Here is a 15,674-nt window from a genome sequence, read left to right on the forward strand (position 1 = left end):
AAACCCTGACATGGTTGGCTCTGCCATTTATTTGAGTCACAGAGTGGGGGCTCCACAGAGGTCCTAATTGGGCTCAAAATGCTAACGTAGCTATTTTGGTCATGCAAAGGCTTCCATTCAAGTCCAGAGTTTCTATCTTTATCAGGTTCAATAGTAGATGGGGTTTTAATTTGGAGAGTCTGTGGACTTTCAGAACATCTCATATCTTCAGGTCCAGCTGAGCTCTTAATGGATAGAAATCCTGATTCAGCAGCCATTTTCTTTCTTTTTAGGTTAGAGAGTTGTTGCAAGATGACAGGCAGGTTCATAGCAGTTACCTCATCTTCAGGGTAGTGCAGGAGATCTTCCATGTCCTCTTTTTCAAGCCCATACCACTGAAGGATCTTAGTGGCCAGTTCTGGAGTATACTCAGGGACAGTGGAATCAGCAGAGGACTGGTACGCCCCTGCAAGTGTTTCACATACTTGTTTCTGTGAGATATGAACCATGATTTTAGGAATATTTGTATTTCCAGCTGTAGAACATGATGGTTTTATTGTGGAAGAGTCTTCTTCCACATCAAAGTTGGTATGTTGAGAAGCTGAGCACAGCTGGCTAATGGGAGCATCCATGACTAAAGATTAAGGACTTTATATGCTTTAAAGACAAGAGCTTAATATTCCCAGGAGATGGAGGACAAAATCTGACATCAGGTCTGAAATATCAGCAAAGGGATGAAGACCAATGGTCACAGAGGATTAAAGGAAAGCATTCTTTGTCAGATTGTTTTTTTGTCAAGCACTGTCAGATAAAGATTGAGGGAAAATGTTAATTATACATTTATAAACAAATATGTGAGAGAAATAATTTGAAAGAGCCTTTTGAAGGCAAACTTGGGTCATAAATGTAAGCGCGAGTAAACGCTTTTTTTTAGGCTAAGCTAAAGGGAAACGTTAGCTAAAAACTGAGCAAACTTGTCACCTAAACCGTATATGTTACCTTTTCTTTCAACAGCGGTATTTACTTACCTATGGATGTTTTTCTTTCGGCTTGCTTATAAAAAAACTTACAGTGAGTCATTTCACTTTAAAGTAATTAACTTAAACTGTTAGCAGGTGCTTAAAAATGGCGGTGCAATCTGGTCACTTCCGGAACGGGTACTAATTTCAAAATAAAAGCCTAGCAGGTGACGAAAAAAAAAAAATATTTGTATTTATTGGTGGCTCACGTTCAACTATTTGCGGAAGAGGATTAGGGCCACTGAAAAAAAAGTTAACTGATTTTAAAATTTTATTTCAGTATAACCTTTTATAGGGGCACTCAGTGAAATACTTAAAAAAATTCAAGCTTATGTTGTTATTGGAATCCAGCACAAGACCTTATTATGATTGTAACATTCAACAAATATCGATGTTTTGATTACAAAAATTAATGTCAATGCAATCATTTAAAACATTTTAAAGTGTTTCTATAAGAAATTCACAAAAAACACTGAAAGTGAAAGAAACACCTTTCGTTTGTTTTTTTGGTACAACCTAACCTTAGATGCATTAATGCAGATACTGGCACTTAAATTTTTTTGTTTATGAACCTAAACATAATTGTTAACTTTGCAATTAGATTTTTACCTTTTTTCTTGACTTAGGGCTCATCTAATTGGTCAAATGCCAAAATAAATTTTACAGCCATATAGCAGTATCTTTGCTGAATAGCTGGATATAGATCTTGTGCTTCTAGACCTCGCTGAGGGACGGGGGACTCTATTTGTAAGGGTGATCAAAAATGCTAACTTGCTCTATAAAGGGATAACATGAGAAAAACGACAGAATTCCGACTATTTTTTCTCAGAATTCTGATTTTTTTTTTTCAGAATTGACTTTTTTCCTCACAACTGACTTTTAATCTTAGAATTGTAACTTTAACCTTAGAATTCCGACTTTAATCTCAGAATTCTGACTTTAATCTCAGAATTCTGACTTCTCAGGTGTTACTGGCCCTCCCAAACAACTCACATCTTTGTCAGTGAAGCTGAGTGCACTCAAATCTCTTCCTTCATGGTGTCCATCTACATTTAGATCCACAATTCTGTAAAGTTAGATTTCTGACTTTTTTCCCCATATTAAACTGAAATAACATTTAAAAATCAAACGTTAATTATTTTAGTGGCCCCAATTTCTCTTCCGTAATTATTGAATCAAAAACATCCAAGTGAATATAAATAGCATTACTATAGATAGACAGCCAGAAAATAGACAAAAATAGTGTGAATAAACATTTTTATCTAAAGGAAACAGTTTCAATTTATCAAGTAAACCATGGTATCTCTACTCATTAATAAAATGGCGAAACATTAAATTCAAACTGCAGGAGTTAAAATACCTAATAGAAAATAAGCTTCCCACATAAACATGTGTTATATTTTATGTGATTGTACACAAACACTTAAACAACCTTGAAACTTTTAATATTCATAAAGAAAAGTGACATGTTTTATTTTGCGCTTACAGAGTATTGGCAATACTGTCAGAGACATCATAATTTTAACTTCAAACTAATAATCTACAGTAAACAGCCTAAATAAACATGTACAAAACATGTACAAAAACATTTTAGAATAAAAGTGATCATACAAAGCACAAGTTTTCATAGAAAAATGAAAATACTGGATAAACTGTTAACCTAGAAACATATTTGTTCAATTGATGATCTTATTAACAGCGCACAAAATTTACTAAAGCTGTTCATTATAACAAAAAAATAATAAAAATACTTGGATCAGTTAAACAGGGTTTCCACTCAGTTATTTTTAGATGTTTTTGAAGATTTCAGCTTCATAGTCGTCTGGTAATATTTCTGAAAGGTGAGAAAAAAAGAAACATAAACAGCTGCCTCAAAGATGCAGTCATGGATCCATTTGTACTGCGTCTGTGTGAACCTGTAAGTTGTCGTAGTGCATTTGGGTTCGGCAGTGCTGGTCCTCTTTGGTTCCCTCATTCAGAAAGGGAACGGAGCACAGCGTGCAGAAATACCCCCACTTACGGCACACAAACTCCTTCCCTGAAGAGGAGAGAAACAAGGACAATGTTTGAGAAGAGACCACAGTTTTGGAAAGTTAGAGAAAAAAAAGTTAGCATTAAATTTGGGCATAAATGATATGAGTGCTTTAGCGCCAAAAAGTAAACAAACAGAAACCCTGATGTTAGTTGCTCTTAGTGGTACGAATATGTAGAACTGATAAGTATCAACAGTAATAAACATGCTTCATATTCAGAAAACATGAAATTGTGTTACTTGGATCTGTCATACCTTACCAAATATACACATTAGCAGTGCTTTGCAATAGCTGTATAGCACATAATATAACTGTAAAAACTACAATTTAATATCCACTGTATTCGGTTACCTCTGAAGTCAAAACTGGAAAAATTGCGGGGTTTGCTAAGTGCTATTATCAGAGACCAGGTTTCTATTAGTAACTAAGTGACAGGTCTGATGTATTTGTGTGTAAAAGTGGAAATTATTGAAAACAGATTTCTGTCCAGAACCCAGTGAAACCTTCAATGTTCCCATCTGGGATCACTTTCTACTATTTTCATTTATCCAACTTGAACCTTGGACTTTCCTGTGTATTTACTGAAATGGTACAAGCAACGAAAAGTTTAAAAGTGCTTTTCTAATGCAGGTCATCCTCCGCTTCTCAACTATTTCACCACTGGAAGATCTGATCCATGAGGGCAATCAGTCTGCATACAGAGGGGAGGCGGATTGTTTGGTTTCTTTAATCTGACTGGAGCTTGACCTGCTCCAGACTGAGGTGACGACAGAGGACTTTCAGGGGTTTTTTATGATCTCCAACCACATTTATGTGCAACTGAAGGCGCACTGTGATGTGTATTGTGCACAGAAGGTCCTGACTGAACACCTTGAATCTGCCCTCTGGTCTCATTATGCGGAACACCAAGTCTTACAACCTTCAACTTTTTTCAACCCTCTATACCAGACAGGAATGATTCCACCAATGACAGAAAGAGGACCCTTTAGCAGTCTCCACTTAGAATTAGACAAGCTGCTGCTGATATTTTAAAAGCCCTGCAGGCCGTGATAACTGCTAATGGGGGGAGAGGCAGAGTTCAAGCCCCACTGTGGGTCCCTGAGAAAAGACCCTTAACCCCACACTGCTCACCAAAGAGATGGGTTAAAAACAGAGAGTTAATTTCGTGCACTTTACTGGTGCCAGTGTAATGGGGAAAAAACAAACAAAAAAGGCTAATTATTGTGCATATTTGACCAAACTGACACATACAAACACATAAACACTTATGACTGATATAAGTGATAAACTTTGCCTTTTAAATACCAAATATCAGTTTCAAAATGTGTTGTTAAACATAAAATAAATCCTTAAATGGTTGGCAGAGCAGGGTGTCTCACCCAGCGGGGTTTTAGGGTCAAATGGAGGCAGTTTGATGTCAGCACTGGCAGATCTTTTTGGTTCAGGTCCTGAAAGCTCCGCTTTCCGTTTGCTAGGAGCTGAAAAGAAAAGAGACTCATTTCATAACAATAACTTAAGAGGCGTTCATTTTTAAAATTCTTGATATATGATTTAAATAACAGAAAGATGAAGGTTAATCCTAAAAAATACCTTTGTCTTTGCTTGTTGATCCTGTATTAAATCTATTTTAATAAACAGAAAAGTTGTAACACAGGTTTTGTTCATCAACACCAAATTAACGTTAATTTAGCGGATATTCATCCATTCGAGTGTTGAAATATAAGTCATCCTTACATCGACTTTGTTGTATTAATTGTATTTAAGTTATTCTACTTTAATCATATTACTTTAATCATATTACACTTACACATTTTGTTATCTCTATCTTACTCATATTACAAAGAGTGTTAAAACATTTAACATTTTGCTGTGTTATTAATGTTTTGCTGTAAGTCTGTGCAGGAGGGGTGCTGACTGCTGAGGTAACAGATGCCGTTAAGGGTGTGGAGGAGCATGGAGAACTGTGCAACCAGATATGGAGAGGGACTCTCCTTATCTTATGATGTTGTACGAAAGTTCTGGTTTCAACTGGGTTCGTTCCCTCCCCTTTTAGCGGTTGAAACCACATTGTAATCAGGGCGTTCCTTCAATAAAAAAAGCTTGGAGAACAGAGACTGCTTCAGAGTGGGTTGGAGATTGTAACTGAATGCAGTTTCTGATCCCCTCTCCTTGCAAGTGAATTATACTCAATTCTCTGTCTTTCTTTGTGCAGGTTGCTGAATAAGGTGTTTGGTGTTTAAACCTAACAGACTTCAAATTTAAAAATCATGTTTTTGTTTTCCTTGAAATCCTTCCCAGTTATTGTCAGGAGCTTCTTTACAACATCTCAAATTTAAATATGTTACAATTTTTAATAACAAATGCTGCTGCTCTGTTTCCTACTTCCTGTTTAAGGGAGCAGTGCTGCATGTCACTACCCGATCCGTCCCAGTAACACGATCCGAACCATCAGCTCATTTGTGCATGTGTAACCAGATATACATCCAGGACACCCTCGATTTTATTTTGTAAAATAGACCTAAATTGCGTTTTTCCCTCCTTAAAAATAGTAAGCGTACTAAACTATAATCTGTTAAAGCTTAATAATGTATTTCCTCAGAAAATAAATGCCTTAAAATCCTTTCTGTTTTAACACTCGTCTGTGACTGATCTGTACAGGAAATGGGATCCAACGCTACTTCCGGGAGCTACATTTTTAGGCTTTGGATTTAAACCTAAATCTAGTCTATTTGAGTGTTATGTTTTCATTTCAGCTAACATTATGATATATAGTGTGTAATCTAAAGAAAGAAACAACTAAAATGCAGATAAACATGCTTTAATCATATATTGTTGGACTACCATTAGCATGTCCAATGATCATTAAAAATCATTAAAAAAGCAGAAAATGTTTGACAAAATGTTCAGATCTTTTAAAATCATAGAGGATTACAGCTATATTACTCTGTTATTGATAGAGTACTAGAATATTTTTGCTCTATGTACGTTAGCTTAACTTAGTTTAAATGCTGCTTGAAGCATTAAAAGATTCTGTAGATTCTGTATCCTTTAGATCGGGGATGTGATCTGCTTACTAGATAAAAGAGAACAGACATCCATGTAATGCCGATTCACTGATGTATGTTAATCTGTGGGGGTTTAATCTGAAACAACTGGCGCTAGGATTGGGGCTCATTATTTGGAATCAGTTCAGCTTGTTCCTGTTCAGGTTCTACTTTCTCTGTTGAGATTCTTCCTGCAAGTAAAGATCTGTGATCTCAACAAGGCTTGTCTTCAGGTCTGGTAAATGTTAGAATTTCACCGACATAAAAGAAAAAAAAAAATCAATAAAGTTCTACCTTTAATTTCCCTACCTTTGTTTCCCTTCATGCATTCTTCCTTTTTCTCTCCACCCAGACATTCTGACTTCATCCCTCTGGTTGATTTCCTCACTGTAACAGAGGACAAACGAAGAGTTTCCTCAGCTTTTATTGTTCTTCTCTCAGAGATGGAGGGATGAAGCTCCGTCCGTCTCACCTGGAGTCAGTTCCACCGTCTTCTTGGCTTGAGCTCTGGTCCTGATCGCTGGAGCTTCCTGTTCCTCCTCTTTAGTCTCTCTGAAGGTAACGTCTCCAGAGGTTCCTGAGGATTTCTGCTCGCAGGCTTTCGATGGGACGTTTTTAGCAGCAGCGTTCCTCGTCCTTGGTGGCGTCTTGACTTCTTTTCCCTCATCTAAAGTTTTTTTCCTTCGTCCTCTAGGAGATCCTGAGGTGATGGTCGGTGCATTAGCCGCTGCTTTGTCTTGTGTTATTTTATCTTTGTTTGATTCTTTGGTAGATCTATCAGAACGTTCAGTGATGGACTCCTCTTGAACTGTATCCTCTGTCTCTGCCCTGCTGTCCTCTGTTGGAGTCTCAGACGGTTGATCTGAACTGTCCTGTTTTACTGCTGGATTCTCCTTTTCTTCAGGGACGATTTTCACATCTGGTTTTATTGTCAAACCTTCATCTTTGACTGGATGCTCTCCTTCTCTCACAGACACTTCATCGGTGACGCTCTCCTTTTCTTGAACAGGAGCACCCGACTCAGTTTCAGTGCAAGTTTTGGCCTCAAGTTCTCCCTGATCTGATTTTTGGCACATCTCGGCCGTGCTAGCATCGAAACCAATATCCTGCTTCTTTTCTTTCTCCGCTTCTTGATCGGTTTTCTCACAAAGGGAATCAGGGATGGAATGATTCTCCTCACCTTGCCTCTCCAACGTTCTCTGGCCATCATCTTTTTCTTTGGTCTTGACTGCTTCCTCTCTCAGCGTTTTCTCTGGAAAATCCGTCTCTGGACTCTGGCTCTGACTGGTCAGCGCCAAGGTCTCTCCATGTGCAGATTGTTCCATTTTAGTGGAGTTTTGCAAACTTAACTCATCTATTTTTACAGCTTTAGTCTCTGCAGAGACTTTAAAGCCAGGTTTGCCCTTTGCGCTTTCTTTGGATCTTGCTATGCGCTTCTGTGCCTGATAAGTTTCTGGACAGATCTTCACACCTGCTGAAGATGAAGGGGTTTGCTGACCCGTAGATGAAGACGGAGCGCCCTGAGTTTTAGCGGAGTCTGATGATGAGGAGGAAAAGGTTCTGTGGTCTCTGTCAGGGGAAAAGAGTTTGGGGGAACATGTGGCATCAAGTGGAAATCTAACTTGGGGGGATTTGGATGGGGTTGATGAAGAGGGTGAGCTTTTGTAGTTTCCAGAGGAACCTGCTGAGGTCCCGTTATCTTCAGGTGGCAACTCTGAGCTTGAGCTCTGCTCCTTGCTTTTCTCTTTATTCTGTATGGATAAAGATACATTATAATAAATAGCAACAGCTAAAACACAGCATCTTACTGGGCAAATTTAATAAAAACTGAAGCAGTGGAATGCTAAACACCAAATTAAGTGTATAATGCATCAGCAATCATTGTGCATACGGGTAGGCAGCAAGATCCTGCAAAATTCGAGGCATCACTTTGAAGAGGTAAACTGACTCTAGCCTTCAATGAGGTAACTCTTTCATACTAATTTTTTTGATCCACATGTAGTTATTAAAAGGACTTCTAGTAAAAAATATTTTCTTTTAAATTATTCTCTATCAGCCAACTGTTGAATCTGAATCTGCAAGAACTGTTTTATACCAAAGAAATGAAACTACTGCATCTGAAATGTTAGTAGGCTACATCCCTTTCAGTACCAAGGACAGCGCCCCTATCGGGTAATGATGGTAACATGGAAGGGGCTCTGACAAGGAGGCACCTTAAAAATATTAAATATAAAGTTAAATTGGACACTTTACTTGCTCACAGACATTAATGTTGTATATCTGGGGTGATATGCCAATATTCAGGTAACTTTTTTAAAAGGCCAGAAAGCGTGAATTTGGTAGAGCACGATGTGGATGTAGGAGAATCTAAACCAGTGTGGAATCCTATTTTTAATTGGCCTATTCTGGGAGATAAAATGTGTTGAGCGTACCTGTTTAAGTAGGAGGAATGATAGAGACATCCTGTACCATTCACTATGCAATGTTATTTAGGAGGACAGAAAGCAGATGCCTCCCTACCCCAGACAAGGGTGAAGGGAAGGTTATGAGAGAAAATGAGTTCACAAAGCCTCCTTCATGCCGTGGTTAAAATTTATGTCCTTGATGAACTGAAGACTCAATGTTCATGTGTGTGGAGTCACTCTATATGCAGGGGTGGGATGCTACCCCACCAGACCCACACTAACAGTTTCAGCAGTATGTGTTGTTCTCCTCTGCAGAGTAAAATATATTTTTTTTCCTCCCTTGCATATCAACTCTCAGTGCTCATTTTACTTCACAGTAGTTAAACAATGTTTTTAGAAAGTCATTTTTTAGAAGCGCAATTACTGAAGCACATAAGTCCGGTATATGCTTTGTAAGAGTTGCAAAGCTGAGTATTTAAGTTGAGCTAAATCTAAAGTTTCCATTCAAATTTTTTATTAACCTTAATAGATTTCAGATAAATCTGTCAGTAAATGTGGTTGTCTAAATGGTTAGCTGCAGATGTCATTGCCCAAGTCAGCACATAAGATTTCTGCATTTGTAATTCATGTACGGTGATGTCATTCATGCTTATAAAGGCACTAGCATCATTATAACGGCTAACAAACAGCCTGGTTGATGACACGTCTGGCTGCGTGCTCTAATCAATGCAGAGGCACTATAAAGGGTGTGTGCACTATATGCAGAGCAAAGGGGGGCTAACTATAAGGAATGCCTATTTCCTTGTTATTAGTGGGTTAAATCCATTTCAAAACTGTTCTAACGAATTATTCTCAAAGAAGGTTTCTGGTTCAGAAAGCATGAGAACAACTTTTTCCAAAAATGTCAGAATTATCAATAAAAATACATAATAAATGCGCAGAACCATCTAAAAAACAGTAAATATGCTAATGTTAGCCTGGATTAGATGCATGAAAACACTATTAGATGGAGTATAGACATGATTATGTGTATATGCTAGGCATGATATGTTTTTAACGAAACTGACAGGAGTACATTAAGTGTGACAAAAATCTCAGATTAGAATATGATCTGATCATGGCCATAGCACAGAATGGATACATACAACTGAGACATAATGAAGTAAACGTTACCTGCAAAGTTTCTGTGGAGCTGCCCTGTTGCCTTCGGAACTGAACAACTAGAGCTTTGATTACATTAAAACTGTTGATGTCGATTTTAGGGAGGTCTGGCTTTTCTCCCACAGGCTCAATTAAACTGGTCTGCATGGGGCTGAACTTTGTTGACTCTTCTTTTTCATCTGTTGTCGTCACAGCAGATAAATTGGTGGAACTAGTTGTTTTCTCAGCTTCACGTCTCTCCTGTATCGCTGCACCACCCTGTCCTGCAGAAGACATGGATGCTGCCGTCTCAGCAGAGGAAACAGATTTAGCAGAATCAGGGGTTCTGGTTTTTGTTGCCTTCCTATCAGAAGACTGTTCTGCCTTCGTCATGGCAGTGGGTTCAGTGTTGGTACCAACTCTGTCCAGTTCTGGGTGTACTGGGATGCTCTTTTGACCTGGTGTTAAAACAGTAAATAAAAGAAAGAGGACTGTGTTGATATCACTGACATTTATAATGTCCTTATTTTATAATGAGCATAAATAACTGATTACAGCTTCATATTTTTGGGGTTTTATAATGGAGAGATACAGCTATTTGCTACCTTTGGTTTTCGTTGCCCTTTTCCAGAAAGCTATAGAAACAATTTAATAACCATCATTCTCCTGCCTTTCTGCTTTCTGTCAGGTAATGACATCTGGAAGGCTGTCTGAATTTATCTCCTTTCCTATTCTAGATAGTCTCCTTACTGTTGTCCATGCTAAAGGTAGGAACAGGAGCTACAATTTGCCAAACCTAGAATTAGCCACAGACAGAGGGTCTGGCTCAATGTTTTAGTAGTGCTAATATATATATTTTTTGCCGTAAAGTCTAAAGTCACAGTGTTTATTTTTTGTTTTTTAGGGCACAGCATCACCATCCTGTGTCATTGTAAAAATGCATACTGTAAAATGAAATGGGTCATTACCAAATAATGTATTTTATATTGGTTTACAGGTAAATTTGGAATATTCTTGAATCATAAGGATAGTGGACCAAAATGGTACCTCCTAATCAGACTGCTTATAAACAACACAAATTAAAAGCAAGACATTGGAAGGACCAAAAGAACTGAACAGTTTTGTTTTTTTATTGGTTGATATATATATATATATATATATATATATTAGTGCTGTCAATCGATTAAATTTTTTTAATCGCGATTAATCGCATCAATGCCTGAGTTAACTCGCGATTAATCGCATTTTAATCGCAAATTTTTTTTCTGATTGAAAATCATTTAAATACTCTCGATGACATACAAAAAATACATACAGGCTAGGTTTGTGCCAATGTTCTTTTTTTTTAAATGAAAACAGGTCACAGACACTGATTTATGCCATAGAAACATATGGCAAGAAGATGGGGAGGCATGTAGCAAAAAATAACAAATATGTAGCCAAAAAAAAGGCCCTGAAAACAGGCTGATGTAAAAGACAGTCTTTACAGTTAATACAGTCTTTTGAACAAAGACAAGCATTTTACCCTACTGCTATAAAATGTAGTACAGTTAACATTAGATGTTAATTAACCAAGATAATAATCAACAATTTTCAATCAATACATCAAAATCAATAGACCGACATCACTAGATGGAGGTAGTCTATGCTCTAGAAAGTTACTTTTCAGCCTCTTAACAAAAATGAGAACACACACACACACACACACCCACCCACCGACACACACACGCGATACCGACCTGTGGCGTACACAGACAGCAAGAGTGCCGTAGCAGATTCCATTTCACCTCAGTAATCTGTTTTCTCAGTGTATTTCAGGTTGCTACTAGTTACCAGACACTCAACTTGTTTGTTGGTGGTGGGGCTTAAAGAAAAGGCACTAGCGTCACTCAGTGTATGAGCGTCTTTTTTCCTTGAGGAGCTCCGCTCTCGAAGCCTATGAGAAATGCATAGACTGGGGGAAAATAGCCCCGCCTTTCCGCAGGCTGCAGCGGGATGTACTTGGAAAATTTTACCATAAAACCACATAGCGTTAATCTCACGTTAAAAAAATTATCGCCGTTAAAATGGCCTCGCGTTAACGCGTTAATAACGCGATAATTTTGACAGCACTAATATATATATATATATATATATATTTGTTTTACCTTTTAAGTGCACTGTTTTTGTTCAATTCATTGTGCACAACCTACTTTAAATTGAAAGGAAATACAAAATATCTTACTCATCCATCTTTTGTACATGTTCGCTGTCAAACAGCCAACGGATCTATGAGCCGCCTCACCTGAACCTTGTTCTATTATCCCAGTTCAAAGGTTAATGGTAACTTCACTGTCTTACCTTCATTCATCACAGTATTGTTCAGCTGGTTAAGAGCCCCATCTTCACAATCCTTCAGGCGCCGTTCTCTGCTCTTTACTCTGAAAGGTCAACCAGAAACAGATGTTGGGAAAATCTGATTTATTCATAAAATATATCAAAACAACATAGAGTGGATCTCAGAAGAGTACGTATTTCTGGCATGTTGCCAATTTTTTACAAAGCAAATCAGTTGAAAATTTATAAATAATCTGATAAAAAAAGAAAAAACTACTTTGGAGATCTGTCTGTATAAATACACATGTATAATGATCTAGCTTTAACCTTTAGTCTTCTTGGGTATTGGGATCCCCAGTGTTTGATTAACTTTAAATAAAGTTATAATTTCCGGGTGGAATTTTCTTGGCTTTTTTTTTTTCATTTATAATCTTTGCAGAGATGTAAACAAATATCCAAATCATCCCTTTACACAAACTGTATTAGTCAAGAGACAGATGCCAAAAAAAAAAAAAAAAATCAGTATTTGCAGAAACATTTCTCATATGTTTAAGTAAAATAAGGACTGAAACTTCCGAAGGATGCCATCGAGAGGCCAACAGCAACACAGAAGACTTCTGGGATTTCGGGGAAATGACTATTTGTTATTTAGAGAATAATGTCCTGTTCATATAAAAGACAGAGACCTTTATCTTAAGCAGCAAATGCAGGTTTGCAATAATATTTCTAAATTATGTAGGTAGGGTTTTCACAACACTAATATTTAAAACTTGATTTTGATCCCCAGGATCATATTCGATACCTGATGCTATTTTCATTACCATGTGGATAAAAGAATGAGGTAATACAGCATAAAATATATATATCATTAACCTGAAAAACTCCCATCTTTAAATCTTAATATAGAAACATAATTTTTTTAACATAATCAGACGCAGGTTAAATAAAATCCAATTAGATGCTAAATTAATAACACATATTTATGCAACAAAATTGCACCTTTTTTTACATTTTTGCCTCATAAACTGGTACATTATTTCACCTGCATTGCTTATTTACATGTTTCACTTTTTACAACTGCTGCTGGTTCACCAAAGGACATTTTATACCCACTTAAACATGAAAGAAAAATAGCTTTACTTGCTTTTATTCTGCTTTTTTGTGGTCCATTTGTTTTATAAATTTTTTTTGCTTTTATTCTGCTTTTATTTTTCTTCTTTTTTTATTATCTAATTCATGTAAAGCACTTTGAATTTACCATGTACTGAATTGTGCTTTATAAATAAAGAGCTTTAAACAGAAACAATGGCTGCCGATGAACTTCTAAACATGCTCAGATATTCTTTTTTGGGTAATTTTTAATCTAAAAATGGATTTTAGACCGGATGTGATCAGCAGACAAACATAGTTGTACAGAGCTGCTATTTGCTGGCAGTACCTACTCACACATCCATTATCTCGCCACCTTCTCAGTGTTCAGCTACCGCCACACAAACACTTCCACACTGGGTTTCAAGTGCTAATTGTGTCTTTTCTCTCCTGTCATTTGGTATTTTACCAATTTTTTTCAACTTGTATTTTTCCCTCTTTCTTTCCACACCTCTACTTGCAACGTTTGGATGATACGCCGTGATAAGGGGTCTTATCATTGTCTTATCATCGTAAACATTGAAAACACTTAAGTTTAGATAGAAATTGATAAAAACGATATGTAAAACGCAAAAATAAACCATAAGCAGCCCACAGGGCGCCATGTTTAATCAGAGTCTCTGTATGTTACAAGAGTACGCTAGTGACAAAGTCACAAAACCTTGATTTAAAACACAAGAAAGTTAAATACTTACGACTCAATGCGTCCTACTTGCTCCCTGCATGACGACAAAACAAAACTCATCATCAGGAGGATGCTCTTATGGATCTGCTATCGAATCTTTGGCCACTGTGATTAAAACTCAAAAACTTACCAATCTTTATACTTTTCACATAATTCTGGCCGCGACAGGTTCTCTACAACCTTTGCCATTTCACTTGGTGTCGTCATCTCGATGTAAATCTGTAAAGAGGCGGTTTTGTACAGAGAAAATTAACAGTCATAGAAGAAATAATTAAAATGGTGCAGATGATCATGAAATCCCTGTTGTCTTTTATGGTTCAAGTTCAGATTCTGGTTTTTGGTAAAAACATAAAAGTGCTGTTTACGTAAGATACCATATAAATAAATATGCTAATTGCTTTGATCTTGTTAATCTTACAGTAGAAAAGATTTTTAACAGAGAAAAGTCAAGAAATCGTCCCACTGAGAACGTTCTATGCATAAGTATGCAGAATAGGTGATGGTCTACCCTGTTGGCGAGAGGCAGGAAGTTGGTAAAAGCAGCGATGTTCGCCACCTCATCCATGACCATCATGGCTATATCCTGGTCCATCCTGGACACCTCCACACACAGGAGCCGCTCCTCCAAACCCCACAGGTCTGAAATTACCTGGAAAACAAGAAACATTCTGGTTTCAGTTCACAAGCAGCCAATCAGAAATGATGAGCTGATGAAAGGAAGGGAATATCTACTCACAGCGTTGCTCCATTTCATCAGAGTTTTGAACAAGGACACCTGTAAAAATGAAGTAAGATCTTTAAAAAAAAAAAAAGAACTAAACACTCAGATGCATGTAACAGGAACTCAAAGTAAAAATAGAGAGGATTGTTCTGCTTGTCATAGAGTATATGTAAACTGCTGTACAGTACTGATCCCCTAAAGGGATACTGAAGAAAAATACTCTCTTATATCGGCCAGATCTCTTCTTTTTTTCTTTACCTTTCATCCATTTTCCAGACATTTTGTAAACACCCATCTATATTCATTCAACTGACCAGTTGTTTACGGCTGTGTTTGAATGAGTGTCACAACATGAACAAGGTTTGTGCATCCTTTGCGCCGAAATAGACCACAGGTAGGGTTGTCAAAAGTATCGAGACTCAAAAAAGTATCGATACCAAAATGTTGTATCCGGATACAATACTCGTTTTTAAAAGTATCGATACATTGCTACAGTGCTTTGTTTCTTAACAAGTTTGGCTAGTGTCATTGTTATGTGTGCAAAGCATAGCCAAGGAAGGAATACTTAATTTTAATTTTGTAAGTTTTTTATCAAGCTTGCTTAATATTGTGCACAGCAAACAACCTCAAAATATTGTTCTCATTGTTTATTGTATTTATTTATTGTATTTTATTTATTAATGAAAATATTTCTGTAGAATTTTGGAGTCTTTGTTTTTATCCTTGTGGTATCGAAAATGGTATCGAGTGTCGAGTATTTTCCTTAGTACTGGTATCGAGTTGAAAAGTTTAGTATCGTGACAACCCTAACCACAGGACATCAGGATACGTTTTAAGTGACGTTCAGACACAACATATTGGTGATGTCTTGCAAGCAATGCAGCAATCTCTTTGTATAGTAGCCCAAACTGAAAATATGGCCTTATTAGTTCATGTACATCGATTTTAATGAACATGGTTGTCCAAAACACTCATGAGATCATGCAAGAAATTATCTGGTACGCACAAGATACTTTCTAGTACGTACGTAAAACAAACTGGTGTGCAGAAGAAAGTTTTTGTTTAGTTTTTTTCTTCAGTGTCCCTGTAGGGGCTCAGTAGTGCAGCTGGTGGTTTTGTAACATTCATTTAGTAAATTTAAAAAGAAAAAAATGGTATAATAATAATACAAAAAAATTAATAC

The 15,674-nt window shown here is 37.0% G+C and overlaps 2 protein-coding genes across 2 annotated transcripts; both read right to left on the bottom strand.

The window, feature by feature from the left end:
• Nucleotides 1-4,143: 4,143 nt before the first annotated feature.
• Nucleotides 4,144-7,847, bottom strand: LOC119784411 (neurofilament medium polypeptide-like). Its single transcript, XM_038286452.1, has 4 exons — nt 6,548-7,847; nt 6,385-6,462; nt 4,411-4,509; nt 4,144-4,154 (listed from the first exon to the last, which is right to left on the bottom strand). The coding sequence occupies exons 1-4, from the start codon at nt 7,398-7,400 to the stop codon at nt 4,144-4,146; spliced, it is 1,041 nt and encodes a 346-aa protein (XP_038142380.1). The 5' UTR covers nt 7,401-7,847.
• Nucleotides 7,848-9,533: 1,686 nt separating this feature from the next.
• LOC119784412 lies at nt 9,534-14,558 on the bottom strand. Its single transcript, XM_038286453.1, has 6 exons — nt 14,507-14,558; nt 14,279-14,419; nt 13,901-13,989; nt 13,781-13,804; nt 11,961-12,040; nt 9,534-10,078 (listed from the first exon to the last, which is right to left on the bottom strand). The coding sequence occupies exons 1-6, from the start codon at nt 14,522-14,524 to the stop codon at nt 9,534-9,536; spliced, it is 897 nt and encodes a 298-aa protein (XP_038142381.1). The 5' UTR covers nt 14,525-14,558.
• Between the last annotated feature and the right edge of the window lie 1,116 nt (nt 14,559-15,674).

The sequence above is a fragment of the Cyprinodon tularosa genome, unplaced genomic scaffold (assembly GCF_016077235.1).
Source record: "Cyprinodon tularosa strain WSP-4 unplaced genomic scaffold, ASM1607723v1 ctg225, whole genome shotgun sequence".
Taxonomy (NCBI): Eukaryota; Metazoa; Chordata; class Actinopteri; order Cyprinodontiformes; family Cyprinodontidae; genus Cyprinodon; species Cyprinodon tularosa.

What these genes read in the sequence shown, in the direction of transcription:
- LOC119784411 (XM_038286452.1), bottom strand. Translation starts at nt 7,400, where the DNA reads ATGGAACAATCTGCACATGGAGAGACCTTGGCGCTGACCAGTCAGAGC. An exon ending in GACGGTGGAACTGACTCCAG is followed by an intron (nt 6,463 to 6,547) that starts GTGAGACGGACG and finishes CCTCTGTTACAG; the next exon opens with TGAGGAAATCAACCAGAGGG. An exon ending in ATGCATGAAGGGAAACAAAG is followed by an intron (nt 4,510 to 6,384) that starts GTAGGGAAATTA and finishes TTTTCTTTTCAG; the next exon opens with CTCCTAGCAAACGGAAAGCG.
- LOC119784412 (XM_038286453.1), bottom strand. An exon ending in TCCTGCCTCTCGCCAACAGG is followed by an intron (nt 13,990 to 14,278) that starts GTAGACCATCAC and finishes GCCTCTTTACAG; the next exon opens with ATTTACATCGAGATGACGAC. An exon ending in CAATACTGTGATGAATGAAG is followed by an intron (nt 10,079 to 11,960) that starts GTAAGACAGTGA and finishes TTTTAACACCAG; the next exon opens with GTCAAAAGAGCATCCCAGTA.